Source organism: Papilio polytes, unplaced genomic scaffold (assembly GCF_000836215.1).
Source record: "Papilio polytes unplaced genomic scaffold, Ppol_1.0 DF824269.1, whole genome shotgun sequence".
Classification (NCBI taxonomy): domain Eukaryota; kingdom Metazoa; phylum Arthropoda; class Insecta; order Lepidoptera; family Papilionidae; genus Papilio; species Papilio polytes.
The window spans coordinates 846286-860578 of record NW_013524935.1 but is presented as its reverse complement, the minus strand read 5'-3'; the positions used below and the strand labels follow the sequence as shown (position 1 = coordinate 860578).

The following is a 14293-nucleotide window of genomic DNA, read 5'->3' as shown; positions in this document are numbered from 1 at the left end:
GTTTACTATTTTCAAGGAATTATTTCGTTACTTTTTAGTGTACTGTTTTTTTGAGAATATTTTGTTTTTGATGTATTTTGTTTTGTTTTTATTTTAAATTTCAAAGATGGCAAATGATTGGCTTTTGTTGTCTCTATAATCGTAATGATCGTTGCATAGACATTTGTAGCAGTTTTGAAATTTGCAGATGCGTTTAAAAACGACATTTCATTTTGGCGCTCCTCCATATCCACTTCCTGTTCCCACCATTTTATAAAAATGTACACCTGTACATTCTGTCTTCGGAGAAAACGCGGAGTTATTTCCAATTTACGCCTATCTTTTGCGTATTTGTGAAATAGATGTTGCTTTCTCTACCACTGTTAAAACTGTTTTTTTTTTAATTAATAAGGATCATCATCATCTTCCTCATCCTCCTCCCGTGGCGGCGCAACAGATTTTTGTCCTACACAAAACTCTATCAAACGACATCTCATCACTCCCTTCTTGATCATGTCACCTTTCACGCAATTCATCCATCTCTTTCTAGGACCTCTACCGATGTCCATATTAATAACTAAAGTTCTCCTTGTTACATGCGATTACCTCCTCATAACATGACCATACCATGCTACCCTTTTACTCCTTACCTTCTCTACCACTATTCACTGGGGCTACTCATATCACAAACATACTCAAAATTAAAATAATGAGGATACAGAGTGAAAATAATACTAGTTTATTATAATAATTTATTAAATACATCGTTATCAGTGTTCTGAAATGTTATTTCATATTTTATTTAATGTATAACAGACTGTATCTGTACTTTTAAAAAAACTTTACTGTACATACTGTATATGTACTTTTTTGTAATATCACACTTTTTAATACAACTTTGGTGGCAAATAAAAAAGGTTAAATAATAATACTAAAACAATAAAAGTTTTATAAAAAATAAATAACAAATTAAAAATAGTGACATCTACGATACTACTTCGAAATTAAAATGTTTTTAAAATTCGAATGCGTAAAAATTGTTAGCCCCAAATTACTACAAACTATAATATTTTTCTAAGCTATTTTTTAAATTGTTATTTATATGAATTACGCATGTTATATTTATTTAATTTGAAGATATAATCATCGATTTATAAATACTACCAATTGAGAGTTCCTCACAGAATATAGGTTCAAATGTCAACGTTTTACATAGAATGTGGCAAATCATCATTTACATACGATTCAACAGATAATTCAAGATTAATTCATTATTTAAAAATAAATACTTATATTTACATTTGTATGTAGTAGCAGTTTTAATACTTCAATTTACATTATTTTATATCTCTACTTTCTTTATTAAAAGTTTTGATAAGGACAATTTGAAATATTGAAACGGAATTCTACTATTTACATGATGCAATTTAATGACTTAAAAAACAGCACAGATTATTTTTTTTTTTTAATTATTTGTATAAAGGATAAATTACATTCTTCTGACAAAGTAAAAAAATATTGATCTTTTTACTTATTTTTTTGAAGAATGTAATTATTTGTTGAATGTAATTTCTGACAAAGTAAAAAAATCAATATTTTTTTACTTTGTCAGAAGAATTAATACCTGTTGTATTTAAAAATGTTGATTTTTTTTTACTTTGTCAGAAGAACGTAATTTATCCTGTATATAAATAATTAAAAAAAAAGATTAATCTGTGCTGTTTTTTAATATATCTTTCTTTTTAATTTGATGACGTCATGTAAGGCGATTCACATTCAGGAGGTTTGTGTCCCATCGCATGAATTTAAAAAAATATCGCACATTTACCAAAATGCCAGTAGGGAATTATACCAGGGTGTAGTCTGTGGCTTATTGTATTCAGAATTAGGTTTAGCGGGTGTATCATCCAAGGGGGATTCCACAAATATATTGACATAAGAATTCTTAATTCCGTATATAAAAAAAGCTACGTATGGAAAATATTCTGTCAAGTGAATTGAAAAAAGAAAATATCCGTTAATTAACACTCGACCAATATTTGTATTGTAAAATGCCATGAATATGGACAAAAGGGCTAATTTGTATTTAGCGGCTAGCGATAGTTTCTTATATTCTGGCGCATTGTCCAAGGTATCGTAGTCTTTGAGATAAAGTAACCGAGGTGACCTCTCCGGTAGACCCTCGACTCTTGCTTTTTCTACTAATAATGATGAATCCACGCCTGAAATGTACAAAAAAAAATCATTTAAAAATAAGCTTTAATTATTGTAAATTGTAAATTGTCTGATAACAATCGAACGAGTAAAATATGTGATCGGGATGTCAGATTTTGTTCCCTTATCTGACAGTGACGTCATTTTTAAGCTATCTGAGCCTCTATCAGCCAGTGCGACAGGCTCTCAATATACGAGTTAAAATAAACATTCATGTGTTGAGGAAAATTACTTTAAAGTTTTTGTTAAAAGTACTATTCTACGAGTATTTAAAACGTGTTTTCTCAACAACAAGAACAAGTAACAGAACAGATAACTATAGCATCATCACGTATGAAGCTACAGAACGGAAGTTGCAAGAAAATTAAAAAGTAAAAATTATTCACCAATATCAGGGTGTCTTCCATTTAGTTGCTCCCTAATGCGTCTTTGTAAATCAATTCTCTCAGCTTCAGTCAAAATGTACCCGGGGACATTCGCCAAGTTCTTCGTCAAGTACATCTGACTCCCTGATTCCATGGTGCCGTTCACCGCCCACATGCCGTCCATCATAACACGCGCCATATGCTCGAAGTACTCCGGTACGTTCTCCAGGCACGGGGTATACACGCGGTCCAGTATCAATTGGCAAACCTGACGGGTTTCATCTATATTTTTACGGCATATGTTGTACCTGAATAGAAAAATAAATCAGATCAGATTTAAGGATAGGCAGCGCATCTGCAATTGCGAATGTATATGGGCAGCGGTCGCTTTTAGTGGATTCAGGTGGCCACTTGCTCGTTTGTCACCTTATATTATAAAAAAATAACAATATAGCAGCGAGATTTCTTATCCTAATACCATCTGTTCCTCGAATGCCAAATGTTATGAGCAATAAATAACATTTGATTAAAAAAAATTGTTATTTTACAAATGCGTCTCTTTATTATTTAGACTGTGGTATCAAAAATGCAAATTGATGATAATTAAATTTGCAAATAGGTGCTATTTTTAGCAGAGTCATGTCCCAAATCTGTTGTACCTTCTTACTAATAATGTAAATGAAAATTTGTAGATGAATGCATGGATGGTTATTATTTATAAATGCCAGAAACTGCATTAATTCTGACATAATGCGACTTTTGCTGATCAATTAACGTCAGGCGATTCGATGCTCATTTGTTATTCTTAAAAAATGCAGCTAACCTGTCTTCTATTCCCAACAAGTGACCAATGACTCTCCATAAATGGTTGTATGCTTCCCAATCATCCGCTTCCTGCTGGGTGACGCCGATACGATCAGGCTTAAGCACCGCGTATCCGATGAACCCGAATTGTGTGAGAGCCAAATCACGTTGGGAAACAGTACCCTTGTTCTTCAAACGTGCCGCACGTCCGCTCCTCAAATGACGAGACCGAACTGCGTATATTGATTTCCAGGAACTGAAATTATTATTATTACAAGTTTAATAAGCGCTAAGTCAAGATCCTTCAAGTTTAGGATATAGAGGTAACATAGAAATTTGTCAGCGATTAGGTAAAGCATATGAGATAATTTTGAAACTTTGAAATGAACGGAAGGAACACGAATTACACACCGCAGTGACCTCAGTGAATGTTTTAGTAATAAGTCCTTTCATAGACTTCTTTAACGAGTGTCTCTTCTTAGGAGTAGTAGTAGTAGTAGTTGGCGTAGTGGGAGTAGTAGGAGTAGAATATCCTGCCACTTCATATTCTAATGACATACCCACAGCCTTTTCTTTCCCATGTAGACTTAAATCATATTCATACTTCAGACTAATATCAAAAATGTGTAAGTTTATCTAAACTCTAATCCATCCAGATGGATGGATGGATGTTTGTTAGAGTTTGTAGCATAATCGACTGTACGGATTTCGATTAAATTTGGCATAGATGTAGAGGGTAGTCTGGAAGAACACATAGGCTACTCACTTTTTTTTTACTTCCACGCGGACGGCGTCGCGGACGAAAGCTAGTATGTAATAAAAAATACTTACACACTATCAGGCTTCAAATCATATCGGAACCATGACATAACGTGCAGAAATGTTGATAAATAGCGTTTGAATGCCGTGTACTTTGATGAGGATCGTCGTGAGCCCACTAACACTTCCAGTATCGTTGGCACAGAGAATACAGAGATTAGACCTGATGTCATCGCACCTGCTAGCCCGAAGCTAAACCTCCAGAAGAAACTTCGACCCCTTTAAAAATAAATGCTATTTAAACTGTAATAATAAAATAAAACTGGCTGAATGTACAAAGATATTTCGAGAAAGAAAAGGAAATGCTGAACTCTCTAGAATCCAAACAACCAAAGATTATTTTTGAATATCATTGGACCATTTAAATTAGTTAATACATACTTAAGAAAACTTTACATCAATCAATAAAATGTGTAGACGCAAACTTGTTAACTATATATTTATTATGGTTAAAAAACATGTCATTGTGTTTTGGATTTTATTGGTTTGAAATTTACTTTTTGAACGTAGTTTATGTTATGCTTTCCTCTTTATAACATTAGTAACAATTAAAAGCAGCCGTTAATGGATTTTCTTTTCTGTTTATCGGTTTTTTTCTTACCTATCATATAGATTTTCATCAAACCATTCTGGCAAATTCATTTCCAAATCTTCTTCTTTGACGGAATCTGAAGGAGTTTCATAAGCCTCCTTACTTAGTAGACCGTCAACAAATTGATTCACTGGAAAAAAAAAAGAAAAAATTGCTATACTTTATGTACTTATTGCCTTGAATCTATGAAAGTCGAAACAATGGCATAGAACAATTGCGATTAGTTTATAGTTGTTGTGAAAATGAAAAAACATTTTGGTAAACGAACGAGCGCAGTATGAGAAAGAAGTTTCACGAACGCGGCTGCAAAATGTTGAAAAAAATTAACATTTTCTTATTTTGTTTGTTATTTCAATCGTGTTATTGTGACTGGGTGAGAATTTTCTTTTTAATTTCAATCATTTTTATTAATTTGTTGTTAAAAAAATGAATTAATATATTTTTATATACTGTTTGGGTCAAAAAGTCAAACTGCGAGCAGATGTTTCTGTTATTTCGGTTAGGATATACAAGAATAAAAATGTTTTGTTAAAAATATCAAAAATTAAAATAAATAACAGTCATCAGAGAGAAACTAACCTGACCTTAAGTAAAAGATGAAATAGCGACATCTATTATATGCATTTTAAAGCAAAAATTTATTTTTCACACTTTCTCATTTTACAATATAATACTCGAAAATATCGCAAATATATTTGGCAAAAAATGTTATAGCGAAAGAGCTTTGAACACGATTATTTCATTAATTTTATAGAATATTATAAATATTATAGAATACTAGCTGTTGCTCGCGACTTCGTCCCTGTGGAATTAAAAAAAATAATACAAGATATAGCCTATGTTACTCGATAAATTACCTTTCTAATGTTAAATATTTTTTTAAAATGGGCCCAGCTGTTTTTGTGGTATTCCAATGCATACAAAAATGCAAATTTCTCTTTATAATATTAGTACAGATGACACTAGGGAAGAAAACAAAACAAATAAGGGTATTATTCTGGTCTAAATTTATTGTAACAGTAATTGATTTTTATTTATAAATACATGTCGGTATTCTATAAAAGATAGTTACTTATTTAACGAAATATGAATTACTGGCTGTTCCCATGCGACTTCATCCGCATGAAATTATGAAAATTTTATTTTATTGTTTACATTTGTCAAATTATTAATTACAAATGTCAAAATGACATGACATGAAGACATACTTCCTTGATGTTGGCAGCAACTTATGGTCTCTTTCCCACATTAGGGTTTGTATCAAAATGTGTGTGTTTACGCTTTATTATAATAGTACAGATGTGTATAAATGAAGATTAAAATTAAAAATTTCGGTTCCCAGGTATCAGAATGGTTGACGCCAATTCGGGATCAATAGTAAGTACTAAGATTCAAATATAACACTAGTTATGAAGTTTTTACAATGGTTATACAATCTAATTGTTATCCTAGTTCTTTTTTATTACATTATTATGTTTTTCTATTGTTTTATTTATTGTACCACCAGTTTTCGCCCGCGACTTCGCGATGATCATATGATTATTTACATATTGCATCACCATTGTAATGATACGCCGGTCATTTGCTATTATGCTAAGCAAATATGCTGTAATGCTCACGGTTTCTCAAATGTGATTGTTGAAGTAAAATAATAAAAAACACCAGTAATTTTAATAAATAGATAAGGTAATATTGCTCATTTTTTACCATCTATTCAGGACCCTGGGATTAACAAATTAACACATTCACTGCGTAACAGGTCGATATCGGCCCGATGCGGTATTAAGCTGGTGCGGACGAAGAAAACTATGTCCCTCTCGCTAGTGCGTTACGTTTTTGTTTCCATTGCGTTTCCACAAAATTATTGCAATTTAATCTATCCTAGTGTTGGTGGGTCTAAAAAGACCTGCAACGCACTGGCGGACAATCATTGTGGGCGTATTTAGGCCCGCCGACGCACCAGTTGAAGAATTTTGATTTTACCTGCCGCAGTAAACGTGTTAAATAAAAAGTTTCTTATAAATCACGATTAAAACCAGAAAAATAAAATAATAATTTTAACAAAAACGTCAACACAATCACACTACATACGTTGACCATGAGAATTGCAAAATTCACTAAATTGAAAAATGACAACGCAGAAAATACTTTATGTTAGTTTATTCGAATATAAATAATGTAAAAACCAATTTAATAGTTTTAAACAAGTATTAACTTAATTTTTAACAGTAAAGAATCAGCTAGAAGAATGAACAAAATAGACATAAAAGTGTTAGACGGGGATAAACTAAAACTATTCCAGGGGAGTCCAGAAGTTTTAGAGTTACCGAAAAATAACCTATTACTCCAAACGTCCAATATGACCCCAGTTAACGTAATGCAGACACGAAACCTCAGGGTGACCTTGGAAACCGTTTTGAGTAATGCGAAGAAATTGGCAGACAGTTTGAAGACGCAAATATTGATAGTGCAAGAAAGAGAGGAGAGACTAAAGGACACTATCGTCAATGGGAGGTAAGAAACTTCTAGATTGTCTATTCAAATATAAGAAGATGTGCTGACCACGGACCATAGACAACTGCTAGAGTACTTTCAACGGACTGCGATTTCTCGACCCATTAAAATAAGAATAGAAAAATAACTGTGAATTTCTTGTCTTTGAAAAACCAAATAAAAAATACTGATTCACTGTTATATTAACAGGTTTGGAATAACAACACTGACAGTATCAACACTAAGAAAGTTACCAAGGAACTACATAATTCGCAACGGTTATTGGACCCTCTGTAGTGGCATTTTGCAGCACCCCACAGCACAGGTGACCGCAGCCGCCTTTAGCGAGCTTTATGCTGTTCCCAGATGTATAGGACAAGAGGTATGTACTAAAGCGTAACGAAGAGGGAGTAGGGGGATGGCTCAAGGTTGCTAATTATTCACATTTACCACTTTCAAAAGAACCCCTAAATCATTTTATTCCATAGTATCAGTTCTGTTTAGTGCATGTCTAGACTATATTAAACAAAAAAAAAACCGTGGATGTATGTACTTTTAGACAACTTATTTAATTGATACTGTCGCTTTAAACTCAGAGCAACACTTCTCGTCAGGACTTAGGATGCGCGCCAAATCTATCCATACTTCTAGTGACATTGACAGCTGTCAGCTACGGACGTGACTTTTATGCCGATAATCTAGAGTTGCGCCAATTCTACAGCACGGTACTAATTTTGTTCTTAACAGTACACTTATTTTTTTTTACCGACTTCCCAAGAGACTCAATTCGTGTGCATATTTTTTGTATAATAAAATGATTGTAAGTGTTGACGCTATAAAGAAATAAAAATGTGCGAATGAATGCGACTAAAACCATCTCAAAATACTAATCATGACATAAAAACAAAAAATTAAGCGCGTGTTATTAAACTAGGTCCAAAGGTTGCATTTTATTTTGCTAACTCTGATAATATTAGATTAGTTAATAAGCAAAGTTACAAGCTTCGATAATAACGTTTTATCGAAGGTTACAAATATGCATTTGTCTGACACAAGTATTAATCTTAAATACTCATTTTATAAACGAGAAAGTATGGATAAATAGATTTTTGTTAGAAAGTATCTCCGAAACGGCACGACGGATCTCGATGGATATTTCAGACTTAAAAAAATAACAGATTAAATAATACTTGACATTACTAGTCATCATCATCATCAACTTGCCCTTATCCCTTACGGAGGGTCGGCACAGTATGTGCTGCTCTTTCATACATCTCTATCAGCCGTCATATCTGAATCCACTCATTTCTTTAACATATCCTTTTTCACACAATCCATCCATACTTTCTTCGGTCTTCCTCTTCCTTTGTAGCACATTCATTCTTAACACTTTCTGGTTTATGTCCTCATCGTCTCGTCGCATAACAAGCTAACCTTTTGCTTCTTAATTTCTCCACCACTGGCGCTACTTTCAAACTTCCTCTAATATACACAGTCTTATAGTATAGTATTGTATTACCTATACTACACTCTGGATATAAAAGTAATAAAAAAGTAAGCCTATGTTACTCACAGAAATATTACCTTTTTAATGAAAGAATTTTTAAAGTCGACTCGTTTATACGTGAATCAAATACATACAATATAATGTTAGTATAGTCTGCGCTGCCGGAGTCGTAGGCAAAAGACCATTGTTATCTTAAGAAGGCGTCTCGAAAAAACCATCAAAAAACTACTAAAGACCGCAATAAAAATGCTTAATCCAATCTGGATGAATGAACTAGATATAATTAGTAAGACATATCGTTTAATTTCAGATAACATCAAAGCCAGATCCTTGCGTATTCAACTCCGTCATCAAATACGATACGATACCAACTCAAAAGAGATCGGAGTATTCAGAAGACGAGTATCTTTGCCTCAAGCCGACCTTCAATTCAACTCTAGAGCAGTACTTCAGTGTCACCAAACGAGTTGTCAATCAAACGTGTAAAAACGGTAAGCATAGGGTTTTCATTGTTAGAGATTTAAACATATAGACGAGGCGTAGTGATTTTTTACACCGGTGCTTTCTCTGAAAGGTAACACCGTATTGTATTTTTGCATTTTAATATGTATTGAAATAACTCAAAAACTACGGGGCCAGTTTTAAAAATTCTTTCACGTTTAAAAAGGTACGTTACCAGGGATTACAACTTCTATTATCTTTTCATTTCTCGCGGACGAAGTTGCGAGTAACAGCTAATTTGTTACAAATTAAACAAAACAATGTATATAATAAAATGTAAACATTTATTGGCAATTAATTTAGTTACAACAAATTATATTAATATGTGGTTTTGAGATCCCAGTCAATACATTAATAGATAACTTTAGTGATGGTTATGTGTATGTTTCTAAGCGAAGTGTCAACTATGTCTCCTCTGTGTATTTGAATCTCTTTGTTGTATATTATATTGACGTCCTGCTCATTCTCTTTAAAAAAACCGAGACAAGGCAACCGTTTTTAAATTTGTTTTAGTAAATCAACTCATTATCTTACTCGTGGAAATAAATTTTAACTCAACATGGTTTTATTGTTATGATACAAGTTATATTAAGAACTAGGAAAACCACTATTCATTTTTAGTCTTCTTACAGACTAAAATGTACAATAATGTTATCTCTGTTTAATCAAAGGAAATGAGAGGGACGACGATAGGTTTTTATCGTCACGGTAGTGGAATTTTTTTACTAGAATATCTACACTCCATTCATGACTGTACAAAAAGGTATGGAAAAAAACAACCGATGCATTGTATAATTTTATAGAGGAACTAGCTGCCCGCGTCTGTCCGCGCGGAATTTCAATGATTAACTAGGCTTCTTACAGACTTTCCTCTACATCTATGCCTAATTCCATAGAGATTCGTTCTAATTAGTAAAACAAATTACTTAAAGTTAGATTTATTATTTCAACAACAATGTAGTATAGTTGATATCTGTCCAATTTAAAAATTTAATTTGATTTTAAAAGTGTATTCCCTATTGTATTAAAAGGATAAGATATTTTTTTATGATACAATGTGATAAAGTATACAGTTATAAGAATAAATTAAATAGTAATTGCATTATTTATACTAATTGTCATCTCTCTTACTAATCCTACTAATATTATAAATGCGAAAGTTTAGATGGATGTTTGTTAGAGTTTGTAGCCTAAACTGCTCTCGGATCTCGATGACATAGATGTAGTGGATAGTCTGGTAAAACACAGGCCATTTACTTTTCTTTTTTTTTATTATAAATCGACGGAGTCGTGGAGAAAGCTACTTTATAAAAAACTAGCTGTTCCCGTGCGACTTCACCCGCGTGAAATTATGAAAATTTAATTTTATTGTTTACATGTGTCAAATTATTAATTGCAAATGTCAAAATGACATGTCATGTTGAGAAAGCATGGCAAGCTTGCTTTCTGGATGTTGGCAGCAACTTATATTTACCCCCTAAGTTTAATGGCATGAAAATATATAGCCTAAAGCGTGACGTAAGTGTAGGGCTTTCTATTAATAAAAAGCTATTCAAAAATATATATAATTGCTGACATCTTAGGCTACAAAGAAGTGTGTGTTTACGCTTTATTATATTATAGATTAAAACTAAAACGATTTAAATGTTTTGTACCTATGCATCATGTATCAGAATTGTATGCTTAGTTTCACAACTAAAAAAAAATTAACCGACTTCAAAAAAGAACGTCCTTAATTCATCTGCACGTTTATTATTTTTTTGTTTCTGAACTCGTAATCTAGAGAACCAATTTTTTTATTTGAAAGCAATTGTTTCTCATGTGGTATTCTTATATATTTTTTGTCTTTTCAGGTGTAATAAGAAGTATGGCGGATAATGTACTGGAATGTGGTGTTCGTGTGTTGTCAGATTACACATATTATCCTAACAGAGAGGTGTCCTCGTACCTACCGCTGGAGTACTGCGAAGGTACCCTCGGCTCGTGCAATCTTATCGTGGCCTGGCATCTGTCAAATTCGAGCGTCGAGAACTTCGAATTCATAAAAGACGATCTAAACTTTAAGAATTACTTCATGAAATCATCTACGTTATTAAATAACGCTTTATATTGATTAAAACGACAGAGCACATGAAAATAATAATTAACTACATTGTTTCTTTAGTTTGTAAATTATATAAAAATACGAAAACATAACTATTTACCATATACCGTTGTTAATCTCATATTAATGTTATTTTTTACAATACTACATACTATTTTCCGAAATGGATACTTAAATGTCTTTCTGGAAATGGACGTATATGTCTATAGGTCGACTAGCTGTTGCATGCGACTTCATCCGCATGGAATTAAAATTATAATAAAATATAGCTCATGTTACTTCGTTATAAAGTAGCTTTTTATTGGTGGAAGAAAGTTTGGAATTGGCCCAGTATATTTTTTGATTTCAGTACACACAAAAATCTTTCCTTTTTATATTATATGTACATACATAGGTGTTGATAAAGATATAAATTACTAACAATTTAAAATAAATTGTCATGTAAAACGTTTCTAGATAGATAAACTTATGAAAGTCACGCTTAGTGTGAATTCTCGAAAATGCACCTTAGACTGGAAATTAAACAATGTGTATTTTGCTTATTTTTCTATTGGGATGTCTGCATTCAAATGTCAATAGTTTAATTCAAAAAAAGATCGTTCCTGCAATGTCATATCGTCTGTATGCAGTATAGATATAATATCTGTGGTGCAGCCAAAAAATTAAAAGTAATAAATTTAGATAATCTATGACGGTAATTTAAAAAGCAAAGTGATTTATATAGATAGTAAAACTAATTCAATTGACGGAATATTGACTTAGAGCTGGTGCACGTTTGACTAAACCATCGCACTGTCGATCGTCGATTGTTTCGCTGTCAATTCAACTGTTTAGTTGCACAACTAAAAATCGAGTAGTGTGCGCATCTCTATATCAGCCCATATGAGTCAAAGCGCGACTTAGTTGTGCGATAATTTAATCAGAGGTCTGCGCGCGCTCTTACCATAACAGTGGTAGAGCCCGCTTTAACATCTTCGCACGAATGGGCCGACTCCCCCGGTGTAATACCACGACCACACAGAAAACAGGCGTGAAGTGGAAGCAATTCCGCGTTTCGTCTGATGAGTGTGGTGCCGGAGACCTAATTTCCCTATCCACCCTTTCTATAAGAGGAAAGGATGGTAAGGAAAAGGGGATTTGACGGTGGAGGAGACGCACAGGAAGGAGAAAAACTCTTTATGTGCGTCTCCTCCGTCAATCAAGTGTAGGCAGCGCATCTGCACTTGCGGATTTCTATGGGCAGCGGTCGCTTTCCACTTCGGTGGATTCAGGTGGCCGCTTGCTCGTTTGTCACCTTATATTATATAAAAAAAACGTAGGATATCAAAATCTCACGCACTCACGTTTATACAGACTTTTCTGAGTCATAATGCGGTTTTCAATTTTTATAAATGAAAGTTCACCTCTCGCATGCACCAGTTTTTTTTTTATTTTAATCGTTAATTTAATTTTTGTTTTTTATTTGTAATTTTTTTTGGCCTGTCTATATTAATTATCAATGTCATTGTTACTTCGTGTCTTGTCGTTTTTGATGAAACTTTTAGAAAAGTACCTAATGTATAGAATGCTTTTAGATTTATTCACTGACCAACAGTATAATCATGTTTTAAGCAGACATTGAAAATTGTTAGTATCTATACTAATATTATAAAGAGGAAAACTTTATTCGATTGTAATGAATAGGCGCAAAAACTATTGGGCCGATTAAAATTCCCGATTGAAAATTCTTTCACCGTTAGAAAGTTAAGTTATCTGTGAGTAACATAGGTTATATTTTTTCATTTCTTTATTATTATTTTTAATATTATTAATTACACGCGGAAGGAGTCGCGGCAAAAGCTAGTAGATTTGTGTCTTCAATTTTGTCTTCATATCAAACAGATTATTGATATAATAAAAAGATATATACAATAAATAATCAGTAAACGACGAAAATACATGTTATATGCAAAAATATAATAAAGCCATCTTGGGTATTTTAAATTACAATCTTTTATCTTTTCCAGATTTTGCAAAATACAATCATCACTAAATTATAGCGCACGACGTCGCGGGTTAGGCCAGGTATGGAATTCGCGCGGAATAAAAAAAAACTTAATGAGTAGCCTAAACCATACACTTCGTTATGTTGTACATCTAAGTCAAATTCCATCGAGATCCGCTCAGCCGTTTAGGCTGTATACTCTAACAAACAGCCATCCATCTGAACATTCGTAATTATAACATTTTTTTTTTAGTGTATACTTTTCAAGTGATTTATTAAAAAAGTTTTAATAACACATAAACAACAATTTTAAAACCAAAACAATCGAGCTTTAAAATATTTTTAAATTTCGAATCGCTCTTTTAAAATCACAGCTACTTCGGTGGCCAGTTCGTTAATTTACGAAAAAAAATAAAAACACAATTTTTCTTCCTTACCCGTTAAATCCATGGTAACAAACAGTTGACACAAAAAATGTAAATATTTTTATTCGCGCAGTCCGCGAATGGAGTCTACCTTTCGACAACACCACTCACAGTGATCAAGGTCGGCAAATAATTCAGTTTATAAAGCTATTTGACGCAGATAAAAACAGACATGATATGAAGTCTAGTTCATCGTCTGGTAGCTAACACTAAATACCTATGTATCTGGATTCTCCTTCCTTCATTTAAAACACTATTATATTATTAATATTATAATTTCAGCACCGTCACTGTTTATACGGTAATAAGTTAATATTTAGTTTTGTTAAGTGCAAAAGTTGTGCGGAAAAGTCCGCCATTGGGACTAGTTGAATATATAAAAGTGCCATCTATTACCAAAAATTCGTAACTCAGGTAAAGATTTTTATCATAAATATTATTGGAAAAAATAGAAAAAACGACGATTTTTTTGTGATGCAATAAAATACGCATTTAATAGTGAGTTT

The 14293-nt window shown here is 32.7% G+C and overlaps 2 protein-coding genes across 2 annotated transcripts; one reads left to right on the top strand and one right to left on the bottom strand.

The window, feature by feature from the left end:
• Positions 1-1568: 1568 nt before the first annotated feature.
• On the bottom strand, positions 1569-13908 carry LOC106107337. The gene is made up of 6 exons (XM_013288162.1): positions 13800-13908; positions 4783-4903; positions 4194-4400; positions 3382-3618; positions 2580-2866; positions 1569-2201 (listed from the first exon to the last, which is right to left on the bottom strand). The coding sequence occupies exons 1-6, from the start codon at positions 13810-13812 to the stop codon at positions 1804-1806; spliced, it is 1263 nt and encodes a 420-aa protein (XP_013143616.1). The 5' UTR covers positions 13813-13908; the 3' UTR covers positions 1569-1803.
• Positions 6048-11388, top strand: LOC106107398. Its single transcript, XM_013288245.1, has 5 exons — positions 6048-6150; positions 7003-7287; positions 7477-7648; positions 9084-9264; positions 11128-11388. Exons 1-5 carry the CDS (start codon positions 6083-6085, stop codon positions 11385-11387), a joined length of 966 nt encoding a protein of 321 aa, XP_013143699.1. The 5' UTR covers positions 6048-6082; the 3' UTR covers position 11388.
• Positions 13909-14293: the final 385 nt, after the last annotated feature.

Excerpts from the sequence above, each read along its gene's own strand:
- LOC106107398 (XM_013288245.1), top strand. The coding sequence starts at position 6,083 with ATGAAGATTAAAATTAAAAATTTCGGTTCCCAGGTATCAGAATGGTTG. Across the intron at positions 7,288-7,476 it reads GACACTATCGTCAATGGGAG|GTTTGGAATAACAACACTGA; the intron begins GTAAGAAACTTC and ends TTATATTAACAG. Across the intron at positions 7,649-9,083 it reads CCAGATGTATAGGACAAGAG|ATAACATCAAAGCCAGATCC; the intron begins GTATGTACTAAA and ends GTTTAATTTCAG.
- LOC106107337 (XM_013288162.1), bottom strand. Across the intron at positions 3,619-4,193 it reads GATTTGAAGCCTGATAGTGT|TTCCTGGAAATCAATATACG; the intron begins GTAAGTATTTTT and ends TAATAATTTCAG. Across the intron at positions 2,202-2,579 it reads TGGAAGACACCCTGATATTG|GCGTGGATTCATCATTATTA; the intron begins GTGAATAATTTT and ends TGTACATTTCAG.